General features: G+C 42.9%; 2 protein-coding genes across 5 annotated transcripts in view; one reads left to right on the top strand and one right to left on the bottom strand.

Annotated features, from left to right (window-relative positions):
• The window catches only part of LIN9 (lin-9 DREAM MuvB core complex component), a 44,482-nt gene extending 29,364 nt beyond the window's left edge, over window positions 1–15,118 (top strand). For 2 of the 4 annotated variants that reach the window (XM_054394592.1, XM_054394585.1), the window contains 7 exons: window positions 136–255; window positions 1,102–1,203; window positions 7,362–7,442; window positions 11,895–12,020; window positions 13,219–13,401; window positions 13,514–13,611; window positions 14,915–15,118. In XM_054394592.1, coding sequence (XP_054250567.1) covers window positions 136–255; window positions 1,102–1,203; window positions 7,362–7,442; window positions 11,895–12,020; window positions 13,219–13,401; window positions 13,514–13,611; window positions 14,915–15,020 — 816 coding nt within the window. In that variant the 3' untranslated portion in view covers window positions 15,021–15,118. The remainder of the gene's footprint in view (window positions 1–135; window positions 256–1,101; window positions 1,204–7,361; window positions 7,443–11,894; window positions 12,021–13,218; window positions 13,402–13,513; window positions 13,612–14,914) is intronic. The other 2 variants (XM_054394601.1, XM_054394586.1) reach the window with 2 other exon arrangements.
• A 4,642-nt stretch (window positions 15,119–19,760) lies between these two features.
• Window positions 19,761–20,590, bottom strand: MIXL1 (Mix paired-like homeobox). The gene is made up of 2 exons (XM_054399194.1): window positions 20,282–20,590; window positions 19,761–20,201 (listed from the first exon to the last, which is right to left on the bottom strand). The coding sequence occupies exons 1-2, from the start codon at window positions 20,588–20,590 to the stop codon at window positions 19,761–19,763; spliced, it is 750 nt and encodes a 249-aa protein (XP_054255169.1).
• Window positions 20,591–21,325: the final 735 nt, after the last annotated feature.

The raw sequence follows: 21,325 nt of genomic DNA, 5'->3' as shown, positions 1-21,325 counted from the left end.
TGTCAGGTCTGTCATGATACAATTTTTGGTGTGTCTAAACTCTTGTTCAGGCTTGTTGTTGTTGTTTGGGTTTTTTTTTAGTGTTTGGTGATAAATTAATTTTATCTGAAGTGTGTCCTTTCTTCTGTTTTACAGAGTAATGAGCCTCATGAAACCATGCCAATTGCAGCCTTTGGACAGAAACAACGACCTTCAAGGTTCTTTATGACCCCTCCCCGATTGCAGTATGCACCTTCCCTCCAGTCTCCAATTACAGTAAGTTGCTTTTTGTATCTAATATTAATCATCAAAATATTTTCTGGTACATGTTGAAGCTCTCTTACCTTAAAGAGTTTTTGATATTAATCTTCTGAGGTTATTCAGTAAATTTTAGCAAATCCCTCTAAAAAAAAACAAAAGCTATTAGAATCATAGACTCACAGAATAGTTAGGAGTTGAAAGCAACCTCCAGAGATCCAAGTCCAACCCCCCACCCCAAAGCAGGGTCACCTAGGGCAGGTCACACAGGATGGGTCTTGAATGTCTCTGGAGAAGGAGACTCCACAACCTCTCTGGGAAGCCTCGTTCAGTGCTCCAGTACCCTCACAGTAAAGCTTTTCCTCATGTTGAGGTGGAACTTCCTGTGTTTCAGTTTGTGTCCATTGCCCCTCATGCTATCACAGGGCACCACTTGAAAGAGCCTGGCCCCTTCTTGACACCCATCCTTCAGATATTTATAAACATTAATAAGATCTCCTCTCAGTCTTGTTTTTTCCAGGTTAAACAGTCTCAGATCTCTCGGCCTTTCTTCATCAGACAGATATTACAGTCCCTTAATCATCCTCATATCCTTCATTAAACACTCTAGTATATCCCTTTCCCTTTTGAACTGCAGAGCCCAGAACTGGACATAGTATTCCAGATGTGGTCTCAGCAGGGCAGAGTGGAATGGGAGGAAAACCTTCCTTGACCTGCTGGCCACACTTAATGCACCCAAGGAGACCATTGGCCTTCTTGGCTACAAGGGCACATTGCTGTCCCATGGATATCTTATTGTCCACTAGGTCTCTCCAAGGTCCTTCTCCATGGAGCTGCTTAAATTAAATGTTCTTTCTTGTATAGGACAATGATCCTTTATTAGGACAATCATCATGGAAAAACAAAATTCCAGGCACAGACAGTGAAACACTAGGAGGCTTTCCAGTGGAATTCCTCATTCAAGTGGTAAGTGCAGCTCTTAATTTTTATTGTGTGTTGTCCTTCTGTTTATTCTGCCAATTCTGCAGTTAAGTAACTCTATGTTGATTTGGCAACATCCAAAGTAACTTTTGAAAAGATGTTAATGTTTGGTTTTATTCCCCCCAGCCCACCCTTGCTTACTTTGCTCCTTGTTGAAACGTGCTGCTGTTCAGTCCACAGGAAGGACTTAAAGTCAAAACTCCAAAAGTGTGTCTTGTTTTTCCCAGCTCTATCACTTAGTCTTAAAAAAAGATGTTTTTTCCTACCTGCAAAATTCCAACTGTTAAGGCTTTAAAAAAAAAAAAAGAATTTCAACTACACTTGCATTCTGTAAAGAACATTTGTCTATAGGCATTTTCATATATGGTATAATGTCCTCCCTTCTTGGAGAGGAATCATAGAATCACCCAGGTTGGAAGGGACCTCTATAGGTCATCTAGTCCTACCCCCTCACAGTGAGCAGAGTCATCCTCTAATAGGTCAGGTTGCCCAGAGCCCTGTCAAGCCTCACCTTGAATATCTCCAGGGATGGGGCCTCAACCACCTCTCTGGGCAACCTGGCCAGGTTGGATGGGGCCTTGAGCAGCTGAGTGTAGTTGAGAGACATTGAGTTTGAAGTAGATGATCTCTAAGGTCCCTTCCAACCTAGGCTATTCTATGAAAAATAATACACAAAAAATACTATCGTTGTTCATGCTGTGTGATGGTTTGAAACTGTCTTTTTAATTTTTGTTTGCAAAGTTTGAGCAGAGAAAGCTAAAGAGTGTAAATAAGTCACTATTGGGTGTAAGAAAGCAAAATACTGATTGTTCTAAACACTTCTGTTGGATAGATAGATATGTTTAAGAACTACTACTCAAAACAAAGTTGGGGCAGTCTGCAGTCAAAGTGGGGAGTTTGCTTACTTTCTGGCTGGAGATAACACACTGACCTTGGCAAGTTAGGTTAACAGCCTTTTTGCTTTTAGCTAATTCTGCTTTCTGCCAGGGGAGTCTGGGGGGAGGAGGCCCCTGGGAGAGAGGCCCCTTGGGAAAGGTCCCCTTTGGGGGGAAGCAAAGGGAACTTGGTTGTGCTTTTCTGTTGATTGTATATATTTGTAAATGTTGTGAATTCTGTATATTTGTACATATTCATTGCATTTCATCATAGGTTGTAGATTTTGCTTGTAAATTCAGCTTTCATTCGCTTCCAGACTGAGCTAGCCTGGTCATTGTTGGTGTGGGGGGGAATTTCAGCTCTCTCTGACACAGGCTGCCAAACTATCTGCAGCTCTCCTCCCACTGGGGTTGCTGAGTATGATCAATGAAACTGTGTAGCTAAGGTGTATTGAGCTTTACAATTACTTGGTGTGTCAGGTTGATCTGTTTCTGATATTGTTTCTTTATTTTAGATCTGAATATGTGATTTCTCACTCGCATTCAATAGATTGTTATTACTTGTTCAAAGGAAATCTGAGTTGTAAAAGTATAGATCTATTGCTTCTGTAACAAGTGGTGGCATTTACAAAGATACAACATTCATATGTATTTTTGCTTGAAGATTCAGAAGATTTTGAACAAAATCAAGCCACAGATTTTTGGCATTTATTTCTGTCAGCAACTTATCCAGTTTTTCCATAGATATACAGAATGATTTGGGTTGGAAGGGACTTTAAAGATCATCTAATTACAACTGTCATGGGCAGGGACATCTTCCACTAGACCAAGTTGCTCTAAGCCTCATCCAACCTGGCCATGAACACTTCCAGGGATGTTGCATCCACAGCCTCCCTGGGCAGCCTGTTCCAGTGTCCCACCACCCTCACTGGAAAGAATTTCTTCCTAATGCGCAGTCTAAATCTCTCCTCTTCCTGCTTTCCTGCCTTGTCCTGTCACTAGAAACCCTTGTATGAAGTCCACTGTAAGGTCTTCCCAGAACCTTCTCTTCTCCAGGCTGAACAGCCCCAACTCTCATAGCCTGTCCCCACAAGGGAGGTGCTCCAGCCCTCTGATCATCTTTGTGGCCCTCCTCTAGACATGCTTCGGCAGTCTGATGTCCCTCTTATGCCAGGGGCACCAGAACTGGATGCAGTGCTGCAGGTGGGGTGCCACAAGAGCAGAGTAGAGGGACAGAATCACCTCACTTGTCCTGCCGCTTCTTTTGCTCCAAGATTTTGGTAAAGCATTGTGAGGCTTAAAAAAAATTATTGAAGAACTGTGCATGATTTTTAAGCTTAGCATCTTAAGCATTTTTAGTATCAAGTTTTTATTAGAAGTTTAAGAGTGGTACTGAAATGTGTGAGACTGATAAATACTGAATATCAATTGCACTGCATTCACCAGTCCCAGGTGTATTTTTATGTTAAAAATGACCCTTACAGGTGGTGTGGCCTTTCTTTTACACTGATGCAGTAAAATACTCAAAGCCCTCATTCTGATTTAATGGTGACTCAGGAAGTAAATGGTCAGCAAATGTTCAATTCAAGTAATACTTTCTGAAGAACTATTGCCAGACAATTATTTATGATACCATAAATACTTCCATGGGAAAACTTCATTTGGGGCAAAACAATAAGAATGCAGCACACCTGGAATAAAGTTTCAACCCAGCCCTTTAGTTCTCTTTTATGGGTTCTGAATTCAGTTTGGGTCAAAAGGAAGCATAGCCAAAATCATGTGCAGACACTGACAAATGAATGTTAGAGATAATCTCTTTATGTACAACTTGATGTCCTAAGCAAACACTGGGACTTGTAACAACCATTTTAATCAGAGTTCTACACTGGTGAGTAGATCTTTATATTAATTTTTATGTGTTTACATTTTGGTATCAGATGCCTCTATTCTTTCTGGCTTTTACTCTAGACAAACATGGGTTTTATGAAAAGAATGGCTCAAAAATTAACGTTATGATGTTGATAATAAAGGCAAACATTAAACAAAACTAGGTCTTTTATGCTTGCATGCATTATGTAATGTATCCTTAAATATTTCATAGACTATACTGCAGGTCAAAATCAATAGATTATATTCTTAAATTCTAGATAGTATTAAAATTTGGAGGATATTTTTCCAGGCTCTCAGCTACAGCTGTTTTGTGTGTGGTTCATTGGTTGGTTTGGTTACTAGTTTTGGGTTTGTTAGGGAGGGGATGTTGTGGTTTTTTTTTTTTTCATGGGGGTTTGGGTTTTTTTCCCTCTGTTTTGGAGAAAAAATTACATTGGGAAGGAAACGATGGAGGACAAAACAGGCTGTTTGAAAAACTGAAATTGGGAAGGAAACAATGGAGGGACAAAGCAGGCTGTCTGAAAAACAGATTGGGAAGGAAATGATGGAGGACAAAACAGGCTGTTTGAAAAATTGAGATTGGGAAGGAAACCATTGATGGAGGATAAACCAGGCTGTTTGCAGGGTTGCTGCATCTCCAGTAGATGGAGCGTGTTCATGCAGCACTGCTAGATAAGTGAATTGGTGTCTTCCCCATCGCTGTGGAAAAAGGATTGATCTTCTCAGCTTAAATGCAGGAGGTTACTGTATTTTTGACTATTTTCTGCTTATGAAAACGTTGAAAATATTATATGGTAAGTTATTGCACACTTGGAAATGCTTGTGTTCTTGTAAATATTCCTTTGACTGAAAAATTAAATCTAAAGTACAAATCTAAACTTAATGGTTGGGTTGTTTCTTCATCTTTTTTAATGTGGAAAAGCATTGTGCTAAAAACTCATTTCCAGTTTAATGAGAACTATAAATTATCACAGTAAACAGGATGGGTTACACTGAAAATAGAGCTGTTAGGCAAGAATTTCTCAAGGAAATGGGGCTTAGCTGAGTTGAAGCATTCACTGATGATACTGGCAAATGAATATAGAAGTCTTTTTAATAAAATGTAACCAGTGAGAGGAAGTTGATAGACATCAGAGATGCAGTGATGAAAGGTCTGTTTCTTGTGGAAAGAACCAGATTGTCTTGATCACTGGAGTGTATCTGGGAATAGGATGAATGTAATACAAAATCCAAACTCATGAACCGGAGAACTAAAGCCCCAAATACCTTGCAAGTTTTGTGGACAAATAGTCTGCATTAACTTGGGGGCTCACCAGCTTCATGTATAAGTACTTCAAAGTGTTAGGTAGTTGCTGGATGGTGATGACAGCATAGCTTGGTGAGTAACTTTTTGGCAGCAGTGGCAGGTGGTGTTTGGTGCTTTTCTTCCTCCCAGGTGTTTTTTTGACAAACACAAGCATTTATGTGGTGTGTCAGAAACCAATTTAGAAAGATCCAACTCGATCTCACACACGTAACGATTTTAGAACTTTTTTATTGCCTTTTCCGAAGTTGTTGTTTTGTCAGTGTTGGTTCCTTGATTAGGTTCTTCATGTAGCTGCAAAAGAAACCCATGTCCTGGCTTCTTACGGGCATTGGTGGACAGCAGAAGGACAAGAATCATAGAATTGTTTGGGTTGGAAAATATCTCTAAGAACAAGTCCAACCATCAAACTAAGACCCCCATGTCTGTTAAACTGTGCCCCGAAGTGCCACAGCCACACGATTCTTGAACACCTCCAGCGACAGAGTCTCCACCACTTCTCTGGGCAGCCTGTTCCAATGCCTGACCACTCTTGCAGCAAAGAAATTTTCTTAACATCCAACCTAAACCTCCCCGGCACAATTTCAGGCCATTTTTTTCTCCTCCTATCACCTGACATTAGGGAGAAGAGACCAACCCCCACCTCACTCCAACCTCCTTTCAGGGAGTTGTAGAGAGCAATGAGGTCTCCCCTCAGCCTCTTCTTCTCCAAACTAAACAATCCCTATTCCCTCAGCTGCTCCTCATAAGACTTGTTCTGGTAACTTGTGTAATGTCATCTCTGTGCATCTGACCGTGGCTTGCCATCCCTTCGTGAGATGTATCTGGCAAAGTATTTCTTGTTGAAAGAGAGAAGTGTTGATGCCAGTTTGCAGGTCTGTCATTTGGAATGCTGGTATAGGCTTCCTGTTGCTCACGTTCAGGGAAGATGACAAATAGAAAAAAGATACAGCAAGGGCCATAAAAATGTAGGAGATCAAGAGCCCTATATGGGAGAGGAGACTGGAAAAGCTTGGGTTGTGATTAGTCTACTGAAAGAATAGTGGAGAAGAGATGTTTTTACTGTCTCTGAATAAACAGGGATAAATACAAGAGGAGGAAGCCACTATTTAGCTGGAAATCAGCTTCGGCAGAACAATGACTTACGAAATGAACAAGAATGCATTTAACATGGACATTCCAAGAGGATGCATACTGAGGTGAAAGATGTCCTGGAACAATTTTGCATTAGGATTTGTGAGGGCAAGAAACCTGAACTTGAAAATCAGCAAAAGGAATTATGTACAAGTAGATGTATGCCACACCAGGAGGTTTTACTTCTCCCAGTGCCATGTTTCACTACTAGACTGCAGTTAGCCCTTTTTTGAAATTTATAAAACCTGAAATCTTGGCTCTGTGATAAAGCTGTTGCTGGTGGTAGTGGACTAGGGTTTCTCTCAGGGCCCTAGAGAGCATGAATAGTTTTAAGAGTGAGGGGTGTGTGTTGAGAGCATTTCCAGTGACTTCCACTTGAGCATGCTAGGTGCCAAGGGCAGCAGAAACAGAATATTCCCATTATGGAAGAAGGAAATGGAAAGCCCAGTGTTTTTCTGTATAACATAGATCCAATCTCTGTACCAGGATTTACCTTAGGAATGTACACACAAAGGTCTGGTGCTTAGTTGAGGGCACAGCTAAAACAGGATGACAGCTCTGTGAAAAAAGGTAAGGTGTGTAATATAAGTGTAGTACACACAGTAACACCCTTTGCTTTCCTTCAGGCTGCAAAAGAAAAAATAGATTCTTGATTCTTCAGCCTCTAGCTGGCCATAATTTGCTTTATTCTTCCTGTAAGGAATTTCAGCTGGTGGATTACAGCATTCTCCAGTCTACAGCACTTGTAAATGCTTTAAATGTCGCTGGAAAATCCATCGTTGAATTTTTTTTTTATTATTTTTGCATCTTAAGTCGATGAACAACTTTGAAATGTATTTTAAAATGGTGAAACAGACACCCATTTTATCGTCTTGGATTTCTGTGGCATTTCCCACCTGCTTAAGGACCTATTCATTCTAAAAATAGTTCCTTTGTTTTAGACCAGGTTATCGAAAATCCTTATGATCAAGAAGGAACACATCAAACAATTGAGAGAGATGAATACAGAAGCAGAAAAGCTGGTGAGAATGTTCTCTTTTTCAGTTCTTAAAACAGGATGTTTTTTTTTTTTAACAGCTAATGGAAATACAATAAAAAGTCTGGATTTAAAAAAAAATGTATTTTATCACTTCCTATAATTAGGATTTTAATTTTTTAAAAGACTATTCAGAGAGATCAGTTGTTTCAAGTAAGATCCCCCTTTGAAAACATTATGCTTTGAAACTGATGTTACCATCCAAACAGCATATGTTAGTTGATGTGTAAAGTATGAAAATGCTATGTACTTTTGAGAACCTTGGGTACAATTCATATGGTAGGATCTTCATCCTAATTTTATGCTGAGGATGGTAAGTGCTTATTTATTTAGCTTTCTGTCTAAAACAATAACTGCTGTACAGAAATTTTCTATGTAAAGCTCTGACTGCCCTTGACCAGCACTTAAAATCATAACATCAGAGCAGCTATAGCCTATTAGCAGCAGCAGCAGAAGAGTTTTTCTTGCTAGGTTTTATCTAATCATCAGTCAGTAAATCAAAATTATAAGAATGCCCCTTCTACTGTCCGTGGCTATCAATCAACTGGAAAGTGGAAAGCTATCAGTCTCAACCTTCTGCTACCACCCATTACAGAATGACAGAATTGACCAGGTTGGAAAAGACCTCAGAGATCATCAAGTCCAATCTATTACCTAACACCTCCTCACAACTAAACCATGGCTCCAAGTGCTGCATCCAGTCTTTTTTTGAACACCTCCAGGGATGGTGACTCCACCACCTCCCCAGGCAGCACATTAAACTGGCAAATTACTCTTTCTGTGAAGAACTTTCTCCTCACCTCGAGCTTAAACTTCCCCTGGCACAGCTTGAGACTGTGTCCTGTTCTACCTCTGGCTGCCTGGGAGAAGAGACCAACCCCCACCTGGCTAAAACCTCCTCTCAGGTAGTTGTAGAGAGCAATAAGGTCTCCCCTGAGCCTCCTCTTCTCCACTGTGATGGTTATCTCTACAACATACAGGACAGAAGACTGAAAGGTTTGTGGAGGAGAAGAGCAGTCCTTTGTATTTCTTGAAAGCAAAAAGCTGATTTTTTTTTTTTAATGTAAAATATTAGTGAAATATTTGAATGTCTAAGGATATATTGTGGTGAGATGTCCTTCTTTGTTCCCTCACTGATCACATGTACATGTGTGTTCTTTTATTGTGGTTTCTACTGCCCCATCCCTATCTCTGTCATGCTGTGATGATGTTCTTCAGAGCTTGTTATTTTTTTTCTGTGCATAAAATGTTTTGTCTTCTGATTTTTGCATATTAATAATTTAAAATAGAATCATAGAATGGTTTGGGTTGGAAGGGACCTTAAATATCATCTAGTTACAAACTCTCCTGCCATGGGCAGGGACACGTTTCACTAGAACAGGTTGTTCAAGGGCCCATCCAGCATGGCCTTGAACAACTCCTGGTTGGATGTAGGTGCAAAAAGAGGCAAAATTAAAACATGAGGATTGCAACCTATAACTCTGATACTGAAAAATAACAAACTCTTCCTAAACTAAAAAAAAAACTTTGGGTTTACTGAGGTATGTTAGTACTTTTGCATAGATAAGGAAATTCACAGGAATAGCAGCAGCCTTCCTCTGATGAGAATCCAGAGATTAGCACATCACACAGCTACTACGTAATAAATTAATTTTTCTTGATACTCTACAAAATTGAAAGAGTGAAAAAGCAGCAGGAAAGAAGAGGATCTAGAAGTGTTATATTTTTCTATATTTTAGGTTGATTGTAGCTTAGATAAGGACTTAGAGATACCTTTGAAATCCTGCCCTTATGCTGTTTATAAACCAGCAGTCATGAAGCAATGTCCATTACTAGTCAAGGATGTCCTGATTAAAAATAGAGGATGTGATACCTTACTATTGGGCCATATTCTTAGCCTGGCTTCTAATCTTCTTCGTCCCTTGGTAATCCCATCTACACTTGTGCTGCTCAGTATGTGTTGTTTCTCTTCTACAAGGTTTGGTTTGTTGTTTTAATTTTTCTTCTAACAACAATCTTTTTCCTCCACCAAGCCACCATAACATACCTGAACATGAATAAAATAGAATCCTTGGAGTTCATTCAGGTATAATTTGGTTGTCACACTTCGATAACAATTCATACAATTACTCCAACAATTATCAAGTCACAAGATCACTGCTTGGGTTAAAACAATCCCTTTATGGAGGCTTTTTGTTTGTTTGTTTAATGCCTGATCCAGTATAGAAATAAACAGAACTGACCAAAATCAGAACTGATACTGAATGTAGCCCATTATTATCTGGCAGTGATAGTAAATTGACATGAAGCAGGGGATGCCTTCAGAGGAGCCATTAGTAATACAACTGCACATTTTCTACTTCATTTTTCTGAAAGGACAGCTTATTAATAGTTAAGCATTTTGACATCATCATGCTAGTCTTGGTCACAGGCTGTAGAGAAGTTATCATCTACATAAAGCAGCAAACACTTCTGATAGCCATTTGTATAAACAAGTCTACATAAAAAGGGTGACTAGTTATTTTTTTCACATCACCTGCAGTAAAGACAAGGTAGAGGTGATGCTGGGTTGTTCTAGAGAAGCATGTAGATTCTCATCTGCTTCTATCTACTGAAAGTTATCCATTGTTTGTCTGCTAGTTCAGCTCTTTGTTTCCAGATCTTGCATCACTCCTGGATCAGGAATAGTGCTGGTGCTGAGAAATACTTCTGTCATCACTAGCATAGAATGCCCTCAGTCTTTCCTTTCTGATGTCTACAGCTTTCAGAGCTAAGCTGGAGTAGCCCAGTCTGCTTTATGGGGGCTGGTCACTGAAGAAGGTCTGAAAATTGCAAGTTTTTTTTCCTTAATGTTACAGAGCTGCAGGAAGTGTGTCAAATTTATGCTGGTTTCCAGTTTGCTAAGAGCAAGGTGAATTCTGAAGTTGTGGTGTTAGTTTAAAGCCCTCTTGATTTGGTGTTCAGACTTGTAAATCCCTGGGGATCATTTCAGTGATTAAGCTGAATGGGAACCTATCAACTTTGAGTTGATAACTTAAACCTTGATTTTGAGTTTTTGACTTGCATCCTCCTGATGAAGGCTCTGGACTTTGCAGTTTGCTTTATTTCGTGGTGTAAAATCTATAGTTAACTAATTCTCTGTAAGAGGTACCTGTATCTCAGACTTGTGGCTGAGAAGCAACAGAAATACATCCAACCTATCTTGCAAGAGGCCATTTGTAGACCAAAATTTAATAATGCAGTATATGTCTTGGTTCAGTTTTGTAAATATCACTTAAAGAATGCTGAGACACACTGTTAAAACAGTTCAAGAAAAGAGTGCCAGTAAAGTGGTAAATTTTGTGGAAATTGGTACCTACCCAAAATACTTATGTTACCAAATAGAAGCTCTAGTAACTTTCTTTTTTGGCCATAACTGTTAGCTGTAACAGAAGGTATGTAGCACTGAGTCATCCTCAAGTGACCACTAACCTACTAGACCCTATTGCTGCAGCAGAGGTGGCTGTGGCCATATTCATAGAATGGTTTGGGTTGGAAGGGACCTTCAAGATCACCTAGTTCTAACCCTCCTGCCATGGGCAGGGACACCTTCCACTAGACCAGATTGTTCAAGGCCTTGTCCAGACTGGCCTTCAACACTCCCACAGAGGGGGAATCCACAACCTCCATGGGCAACTTGTTCTAGTGTCTCACCATCCTCACTGGAAAGAATTTTTCCCTAATCTCCAGACTAAATCTCCCCTCTTCCAGCTCAAAGCCATTGCCCTGCATCCTATCACTACAAGCCCTTGTAAAGAGTACCTCCCCAGCTTTCTTGCATGTGCCCTTCAGGTACAAGAAGGCTGCTCCAGGGTCTTCCCGAAGTCTTCTCTTCTCCAGGCTGAACAGCCCCACGACAACCTGTCCCCATAGGGGTGGTGCTTCAGCCCTCTGATGATCTTCATGGCCTCCTCTGGACCCACTCCAACAAACAGTTCCATGTCCTTGTGTTGGGGGCTGCAGAACTGGACACAGTACTCCAGATGGGGTCCCATGAGAGCAAAGTAGAGGAGGAGAATCACCTCACATGTCCTATGCTGGTCTTCTACTGACAGGATAGTTTTCTGTTCATACAGCTGAGAGAAGCAATGCTCAGCTATGGCAGAAGTAAGCAAGTCAGACCACAGCCATCTTCTGTAGCATTTACAACCAGCATAAACCAGCACAGGTTGTCATAGTACCTTAGGAAGAGAATAAAAGCATGGTAGCTACTACACAGTTGTCAGCTGAACTTATAAATAGTGATACTATGTTTTAATATTTTGCATGCTAACATTTTTCTTTCACACACTGAGACTTCAAACATCTCAGTATTATTTTTTCAAGTGAAAATTTTCAGTTCAAAAGATACAAAGTGCAACATTCCCTTAACTCTAATATGCTTTCCTCTTTCCCACAGAAATCCTATTCCATGCCAATAGGCATTGAGTTTCAGAGGAGATACGCAACCATTGTTCTAGATCTAGAACAACTAAACAAAGACTTAAATAAAGTTCTGCATAAAGTTCAGCAGTATTGTTATGAGGTAAGATTTTGCTGCAATCTGTAGATATTTGCTGGCCTTGGTTAACCAAAGTCAAAAAAGTTAGACTTTCCTGGGAGTAGTGTGTGGGTGGGGATCACTTTGAAATGAAACTTGTGGTAGCTGTATTAGATTCCTCCTGTCTCTGCTTTTGTCTGAGTTTCTTTTACTAGAACTCAAAACACTTTTGCTGATGCCAGTGACCAGTTTGGAAATAAATATTCATGTATATAAATGAATCACAGAAACACAGAATGCTAGGGTTTGAAAGGGACCTTGAGATCATCAAGTTCAAACCCCCTGCTGACTCAGGTTCACCTAAAGGTGACACACAGGAGCACACCCAGGTGGGTTTTGAGTATCTCCAAAGGCTCCATTGCCTCTCTGGGTGTCCTTTTCCAGTGTTCTGCCACCCTTAAAGAAGTTCCTCATCATTTTTAGATGGATGTGGCACTTACTGACATGGTCTAGTCAGTGTGGTGGTGTTAGGTCATAGGCTGAACTTGATGATCTCAGAGGTCTGTTCCAGCCTCAGTATTTCTGTGATTCTGTGTTTAGGTGGAACTTCTTATGTTTGCATTTGTGCCCATTACCTCTTGTCCTGTCACTGGGCACCACTGAAAAAAGACTGGTCCCATGTTCCTGACAACCACCATTTAAGTGTTTCTAAGCATTTATTAAATCCCTGCCCAGTCTTTTCTGGACTAATAAGTCCAGTCTTTCCTAGTGAGTGAGATGTTTCAGTCACTTCATCATCTTTGTAGCCCTTTTCTGTACCTTCTCCATCAAGTCCCTGTCCTTCTTGAACCAGGGAGCCCAGAACTGGACAGAGTATTTCAGATGTGGCCACATCAAGGCGGAGTAGAGGGGGAGTATGCTGGCCAAACTCTTCTTGATGCACCCCAGAATGCCATTAGCCTTGGCCACACAGGCACGTGGTCATGCTGTTGTCCAGCAGGGCTCCAAGGTCCCCAAAAGCTGCTCTCCAGCAGATCAGCCCCCAACCTGTTCTGATCCATGAGGTTGTTCTTCCCCAGGAGCAGGACTTTACACTTGCCCTTACTGACTTTTGTTAGAATAAAGATGAGGTCCTGTGTGTTCCATACCTGTGAACTCTGTTTGAAAACATTTGCATTTCACACACAACACCAAATGCAAGGGAGATCTTGCTTCATAATTTCTTGTCACTGTATCTGTGCAGCTTGCTCCTGACCAGGGCCTCCAGCCTGCCGACCAACCGACAGATCTGAGGCGTAGGTGTGAAGAGGAGGCTCAGGAGATCGTCCGGCAAGCAAATTCCTCAACCACAGGACAGCTTTGTGTTGAGAGTGAAAATTTAACTGATCTTATCTCTAGACTTACAGCAATATTACTGCAAATTAAGGTAAAATGTTTGCCAAAAAAAATAGTTTCTCCCCTAAGACACCTCGTATTAAAGCTTTGTCAGATTCTTTGTGCAGAACTGTGAGAACACTTTTTATTTTCTTCTCCTACAGTGTCTAGCAGAAGGAGGTGATCTGAATTCCTTTGAATTTAAATCACTAACAGATTCATTAAATGACATTAAGAATTCAATAGACTCCTCAAATATCAGGTATTACTTTTTGAATATTTAATTCTTAATTACACATTTTGTGCCAGCAAGCAATTCTTGCTGTATTTTAGAGGTGAACGTTGATTATAATTAAGGGGTTTAATCTGGTAACTTTTTACTTGTAGGAATGGTCTCATTTAAAAAGAGGCTTCTTAAAGGGAGCATGAAATTAGCAGTTTTCTGTTTGAACCTAGCAGTGAAGTAACCTGGTTTTATAAAAAGAAAACCAAGTGCTAAGTTGCTGCAGCAACACCTAGACTTTCTTGCTCTTCAGTCATTTATAACAACTAATAAGGTATTCTAGAACATTTTCAGACTTTGAAATCCCACTACTAAATGTTGGTTCTTTAAACTAAAGACAGTTAAAATTTCAGTATTCTTTTTGCATAGTTACTCAACCTATTGTCTGTAAATATCAAAAGCTGGCATGTGAGACAATTACAGCTTCTGACCAGCTTCCATTAGCAAGATTTGAAACCAAGAGAGAACAGCAGCCATGGTATGCCAGATCAAAGGCCCAGGTAGCCTAGACGAGCCATTTTTCAACAGTTGTCACAAGCAGGTGCCTGGGAAATCATTATAAATGTAGCACCAATGTGGCAGTGATACACTGCAGCCTCCAGCAACTTGTGGCCAGGATTTTTAAAAAATAAGTACAGTGCTGCTAAATGATATAGTTTAGAAAATATAACTAAATACTAAGTATTTCCTCACACCCTCCATACTCCTATTGCTGCCTAGTAATGGGAGGCTGCACATGTTGGTTTTTTGGGAGGGATGTGGGGAGAAATAGTAGAAGGACCTTTTGATTTAAAAATATGCATTGAGAAATGCTGGTTTATAGCATTTTTTTTTTTCATTAGTAAAACCAAAAATAAATCCCAAACACTACTGAAACCTTCTATAATCCACACTGCAAATAGCACATTGGAACAGATTCAACTCAAAGTTGATGTAGGCTCTGAAGAAGGTGATAATGTTTCCATTTCACTGTGCTTATTTGGAGCATTTTAGCATCTCTTCATAATGTTTTTATTTCATTAAGTGTGCTCATGTTAAAGTATCCAGATCAGTAACTCTTGATTTGATGCAGCTGTTTGTGCAAATGCTGTTCTCTCAGGTGTGTCTCTCTCCAGGTGCATTAATAAGGCACTGCTCTCTTGATTCATCTCAGGTTATGTGTTGGCTATGCTCGTACTTTGACTTTCACTGTAGAAATACTTGGGCACAACTCTTAAATATGGAGTTCAACACTTTTTGTTTGTTTCTTTCCTTTTTTTTCCTCCTCCTTTTCTTCCTGCAGTTGTTTTCAGAATAACGTCGAGATCCATGTTGCACATATTCAGAGTGGCCTGAGCCAGATGGGAAACTTACACGCTTTTGCAGCTAATAACACCAACAGAGACTGAAAGTTTTCTTCCAAGTGTGTGCAGCAAGTAGTTCTGGAAAAATCCTTCTCCTTCATATAGGCTTCACCAAATATCCTGACTGCCAGAAGACAGGGGAAAAGAAAACCTCTCAGAAAGGACCCTTTTAAATATATTATATCTGCTTCTGAAGTAAACCAGCATTACTGGCCAGCATTACGTTAGATTTCTCCATTTGTTATTCACACACGGTAGTTTTGCTAACTGGTAATCTCTCTAATAATTGCATTTATTATAATAAACCTGAAAACATACTTTCATGTAATTTGAACTTAGTTTTTCAAAGTTCAGATTAATTCTGCACACCTCTTTGCTGTTGGCTGTCCTGGTATGTTAGAAGCGATGAGGAGGAAATGGCTCAAATGAGTAGCCACGGGGTGAGTCTTTGTTATGTAAAGCTGTGCTCCTGCCATTTCAGGTTTCAGGTAGCAACACGGGGTGAGTGTATGGACAGCAAACCGAAGCTGTAGACCTGTTGGGCAAGTCTGATCGATCAGTCTTGTTGGAACTTTTAATTTATCATAACTTATAGAAGGACTCTAATGAAGGAATATAATAACATAACTGGGAACTTTGCAGAAAGATTGGTTGTGGATTTTTTTCCTTTCACAGGGGGGCAAAAGAAGTGCTTTAGTTGGTATTTTACATAAGTGACTGGTTAAACATACTGTTTTTCCAACTCTTTTTGTTCGTTTTGCACAACTTTTAAATGAGATTGCTGGTTATCCAACAATACCCAACGTATATAAATATGAAGATTTTGGGGTTTATATATATATAAAATAAAAGATAACCAGTGAGGTAAACTGCAGAAAAAAAAAAAAAAAAAAAAAAAACACAAAAGTGACAACCTGCCTATGAGTACCTTTTGGAATGTTAATCTTGTAAAAAGTGTGTATTGGTTTGTTTAAATGGTCTTGTAAAGCTTCTGTGTAAGGAATTATTTCCAGCTAAGAATTTTCAGAGATAGCTGTAGAGATGTTTTTGATTCTTTTAGATGCCTCATTAAATGAGGTCTTTTATATGTTAATGTATAAAGAATATGTAAACAGGATTATTTTCAATTTTAAAATTTTGTATAGTTTAAAGATGCTTCTGTATTCTGTGTTGGTATTGTGCCACTGCAAAACTTCAGTGCAGAGTTTATATTTAGCTAAACTTGTCCTGTTAATTAAGAGAAATGCATAAATCTTTTATTCTCAACGAAATTTGTAACTCTGAATAAATTGACCTAAGAGAGTTGATATATTTCACAAAAATGCAAACTTTTTTGCAGATGGTCTCAGGTCTTTTTTTTTTTTAAGTTAATTGGTGAAAATGAAATGTTACAAGGATGAGGTGAGTAGCTGTTTTAAAATATATTCAGAAGCTTTACAAGGGGTATTGCAAAATAAGGCTGAACACTAATTTTGCTGAGTTACCCATGGGAATTTACCTCTCATAACACAATGGAACAGTTGGACTTAATGATCTTAGAGGTCTTTTCCAACTGAAATAGTTCTATGATTCTATGTATATACAGGCTGCCTGTCTTCCCCTTGGTTATTGATACACCAGGTCAGTGTTAACATTGAGGTTTGGTGAAACACAATGACAAGTATGACTGTCAGTGATATGGGGAGTTGAATCAAGGACACCTCACCAAGTTGGTGGATGACACCAAGCTGTGTGCTCCAGTTGCCATGCTGGAGGGAAGGGATGCCATCCAGAGGGATTTGGACAGGTTTGAGAGGTGAGCCCAAGCCAACCTCATGAAGTTCAAGAAGGCTAAGTGCAAGGTCCTGCACCTGGGTCCTGCACCAGCAATCCCAAGCACAAATACAGGCTGGGTGAGGAGTGGCTTGAGAGCGTCTCGAGGAGAAGGACTTGGGGGTGTTGGGTTGATGGAAAAATTCAACATGAGCCAGCAATGTGCACTTGCAGCTCAGAAGGCCAACTGTGTCCTGGGCTGCATTAAAAGAAGTGTGACCAACAGGACGAGTGAGGTGACTTAGATCACCTTCAGCAGAGCAGAGTAGAATTAAGAGTCTCAGGAACTCACAACTACTATAACTTAAAGCTGCAGGAGTAGGACAAGTTAATTTGTTTTTTTTACAGTAAACTTGAAGTCACCCTGTGCCCCCAAGATATGGTTGTGTACCTATTCTGTCTCCTGCTAGTCCTCTTCTGATGTCTTCTCAACCCCTAATGTAACAGCTCTTTAAGCACCTGAGTCCACTCGGAGCAGGTTGCATCTGATTTTGGTGCTTTGGGTTTTCTCTGGGTTTTGTTGTTTGTTTTTTTGGAAGGCCAGCTCTGGTTTTTTGAAGGAGAATGTGAACCAGCAGTCCTGCTATGCCTTGCAAACTTGCAGTTCAGCCACAGTTCAGCTGTCCCAGGTCTTCCAAGCACAGGTATGTTATGAGTTGACACTGAGGGAATTTTGTGCATTGGTAACATTATTTGGTGGGGCATGACTCGTGATACAGGGATTTCTGGTCACTTTCTAACTGCTATCAAACTATCAGAGTCTCATGGCATTCAGGTACTCTGCAATGCTCTAGTAGTAGGTAGGAAGAATTTGCCTTATCCTCAAAATACAATAAATCAACTAAATTAGCAATTGATGTCATCCCCTTGGACTGGTGTTAAGTGTTTGACACTCTCCTGCATGACATCCTGGTCACCAAATTGAAGAAGCATGGACTTGAGGGGCAGACTACTCGCTGGGTAAGGAATTGGCTGGATGGCTGCACTCAGAGTAGCATTCAATGGCTCAGCATCCAAATGGAGACCAGTGACAAGTGGTGTCCCTCAGGGGTCATTGCTGGGAGTAGTGTTGTTTATCATCTTTGTCAGTGATAATGGCCATTTGTATGGAGGCATCCTCACTAAGCTTGCAGATGGCACCAAGCTGTGTGGTCCAGTTGACACACTGGAGGGAAGGGATGCCATCCAGAGGAGTTTGGACAGGCTTGAGAGGTGAGCCCAAACCCACCTCATGAAGTTCAAGAAGGCCAAGTGCAAGGTCCTGCACCAGCAATCTCAAGCACAAATACAGGCTGGGCAAGGAGTGGGTTGAGAGCAGTCTCGAGGAGAAGGACTTGGGGGTGTTGGGTTGATGAAAAACTCAACAGGAGCCAGCAATGTGCACTTGCAGCCCAGAAGGCCAACTGTGTCCTGGGCTGCATCAAAGGAATTGTGCCCAGCAGGACAAGTGAGGTGATTCTCCCCCTCTACTCTGCTCTCAGACCCCACCTGGAGTACAGTCCTGGGGCCCCCAACACATGAAGGACATGGAATTGTTGGAGTGGGTCCAGAGAAGGCCACAATGACAATCAGAAGGCTAGAGCATTTCCCTTGTGGAGACAGGGTGCAAGGGTTGGGTCTGTTCAGCCTGGAGAAGGCTCTGGGGAGACCTTAGAGCAGCTTTCCAGTACCTGAAAGGGAGCCTACAAAAAAGCTGGGGAGGGACTTTTTACAAGGGCTCATAGTGATTGGATGAGGGGGAATGGATTGAAGCTTGAGACAGGTATATTTAGACTGGATATTAGGAAGAAAATCTTTCCAGTGAGGATGGTGGGACACAGGTTGCCCAGGGAGGTCATGGATGCCCCCTCCCTGGAAGGGTTCAAGGCCAGGTTGAGCCAGGGCCTTGAGCAACCTGGTCTAGTGGGAGGTGTCCCTGCCCATGCCCTTCCACTACAAACCATTCCATGAATATGAATTACCAGAGATGGTTCTGTTACTAATTTGGATGCTCTCAATGCAGAGCCATTCACCCATTAGTGGTCATCTAAACAGCTTCTGTGCTGTCCCTAGTTTTCAAAATCCAAGCTGCAGTGCCTTCACAGTGCTCACAAATACTCTAGTTTAACCTTTGCTTAGATGCCAGAGTCAAAGCTTTTTTTTCCTGAGCTAGACAATTATTTAAGGGTTTAGGGTTTGTATTACTTTGGCCATAGATTGGCCTCATCACTAGAGACATTTAAGATCAAAACTTCATGGGGCTCTGAGCAACCTGATCTAGTTGGAGGTGTTCCTGCCTACTGCAGGGGGGTTGGACAAGATGACTTTTGAGGGTCCCTTCTAAGTCCATGAATTCTGTGATTTTTTTTTTTCATGATAAATTCTGATTTTTGTAGCTGTTTGGAGCAGATCTAAAGCAAATACTGACAGGCACAGTTAAGGTGGTTTTAAACCTGTCCTTCAGCCTCTTACAGCTGAACCTCTACAGGACCTAGGAAGAACAACTTGCAGATGGATATCTACCTTCTCCATTCTCTAGTCAATGCTGGCTGAGGTGAGAAACCCTGTCCCTGGCACAGATATGCACACAAGTAGAGTAAAAATGTAAACCTTTATTTAGTTTGTTTGTTTGTTTTCACTCAAAAAATCCCAACAGACCCTCCTACTCTTCTGCTTTTCCAAGACCAGCCCTCGCTTCCACACTACAGTGGATTTGGTTAGCTTTTTGGCTTCAAGGTTAAACAGAACTACGAAACGTGCTCAGGGAAGTCTTGAAATCCAGTGTAAAAAGCTGCCTTTGGGTGATGGAGCTGACCCGTTTCTATCTTAAATAAATAGGTAAAATGAGTTACTACCCGATAAAGTGCAACAGTGGCAGAGCAGGACCGAGGCTGCCGGCTCTCCGCCCGAGCAGTACCTGCAGCAGGGGCTTCGGCAAGGGAAGATGTGGCACCAAGGCGGGGGGCTGCAGTTTGAACCCCCCGGGCTCTGCGCTCAGAGGGCTCGGAAGGCGCCGAGAGCGTTCTCCTCCCACTCTGAGCCGGACTCCGAGTAGCCGCTGGTGTCCTCGGCGTCCGACACGGGCGAGTACTGCCCGCAGAAAGCGCGGGTCGGCGGGTACGAGGGGGCCGGCGGCGGCCCGGCGAAGGAAGCGGCTTCCACCCCACCGGGCTGGCCGGGCGGGAAGCCCTCGAAGCCGGGAGCTGAGGGAAAGGCGGCGGCTGGCGGCCATTCATAGGGCGCCGAGCCCTCCTCCTTGATCTGGACGATCTGGGCCAGGCCGGAGAGGCCGTAGCGGGGCCGCTCCGGGGCGCGCAGGGCGGTGAAGCGGGGCGGCCGCGGGTACCCCGACGGCGGCGGAGGTGGCTCGGTGGGGCCGGGCCGGGGCGGTCCCCGCTGGCGGCGAGACTTGGCACGCCGGTTCTGGAACCAAACCTGAGGGAGAGAGGTCGGCAGTAAGGGCGGGTGGTGGCGGTCCCGGGGCAGTGGGGCACGGCGCAGCCGGCGTCCCTCACCTGGATGCGGGACTCGGGGATCTGCGTGGCATCAGCCAGCTTCTCCCGCAGGTAGATGTCGGGGTACATGGTGTCCTGGAAGACCAGCTCCAGCGTCTCCAGCTGCGCCGCCGTGAAGCTGGTCCGCTTCCGACGCTGTGAAGCCGCCGGCGACCCCTCCGCTGGTGCCGCCGCCCCCGCGGCCAGGCTTGCCGGGGGAAGCGGCCTGAGGGTGGGGGAGGCCGGGCCGGGGCCGCCGCCTCCCGCCCACCTGCCCGAGGGGAAGGCTGGTGACTCCGCTGCGGGCTCCCCGAAGGGCAGTGCAGCCATGGCAGCGGTCGAGGAGGGGTCGTGGTCCGTCCCGCCGATCTTTATAGCCGGGGAGGGGGCTCGGCAGGGGCGGAGGTTGGAAGGGGGACGGCACGGTCCCGTGGGGAAGGTGGGCGCGGAGGTGCGGGCACCCCGCCGAGCCGCCTGGCCGCGCACCCCATGCCTGCTGTTGGGTGCCCGTCTGGGACGGGGCCTCCCTTGCTCGGCCCAGAAGCCTCAGCAGGGCCGGGGCAACGCAGTCCCACTTCTGCCTGAGGGATGAGGGGGACTTGTGGCCCCCTGCACGAAACACGGGCTGTAAAAGGAAGAGCAGAGCAGGGCTTGTATTTGCCTTCTGTGGGCAAAACCGCTTGGTGTCGGAAGGTTGGCAGGCTGGACAGGGCCCAGCCCCTCATCAGGGTGATTTCTGGTACAACATCTGGGCTGATGTGGTTGTGGAGTTTGCTCTCTTTAGCTACTGGTGTGGAGGTAAGTGTTTTCCAGCTGCTGTCGGCTTTGGCAAGCAGAGATCTCACGTAGTGTGAGACACCAAGTAAACAAAAGTTATCTCTTCCCATGGCTGCTTTGCTTGCAGTACTTTGCCAGCTGTGTGGCTGGGTGTATGGCCTCCTGCTGTGCCTGCTGCTGCAAAAACATCTCTTTTCTTTTTAAGATGCAAGTCAAATGTGCCTGGAGAGCCCCAGCAGCTCAGACAGGGCAGAAACAGAGGCTAGTGTCATCACCTCTCTCACCTGC

The sequence above is a fragment of the Indicator indicator genome, chromosome 2 (genome assembly GCF_027791375.1).
Source record: "Indicator indicator isolate 239-I01 chromosome 2, UM_Iind_1.1, whole genome shotgun sequence".
Classification (NCBI taxonomy): Eukaryota; Metazoa; Chordata; class Aves; order Piciformes; family Indicatoridae; genus Indicator; species Indicator indicator.
Note: the sequence above shows the minus strand (reverse complement) of the source record. Positions and strands in the feature narration are given on the sequence as shown.

Coding starts and splice junctions, on each gene's coding strand:
- MIXL1 (XM_054399194.1), bottom strand. CDS start 20,590: ATGGCTGCACTGCCCTTCGGGGAGCCCGCAGCGGAGTCACCAGCCTTC. Junction 20,202..20,281: donor TCCCCGAGTCCCGCATCCAG/GTGAGGGACGCC, acceptor TCTCTCCCTCAG/GTTTGGTTCCAGAACCGGCG.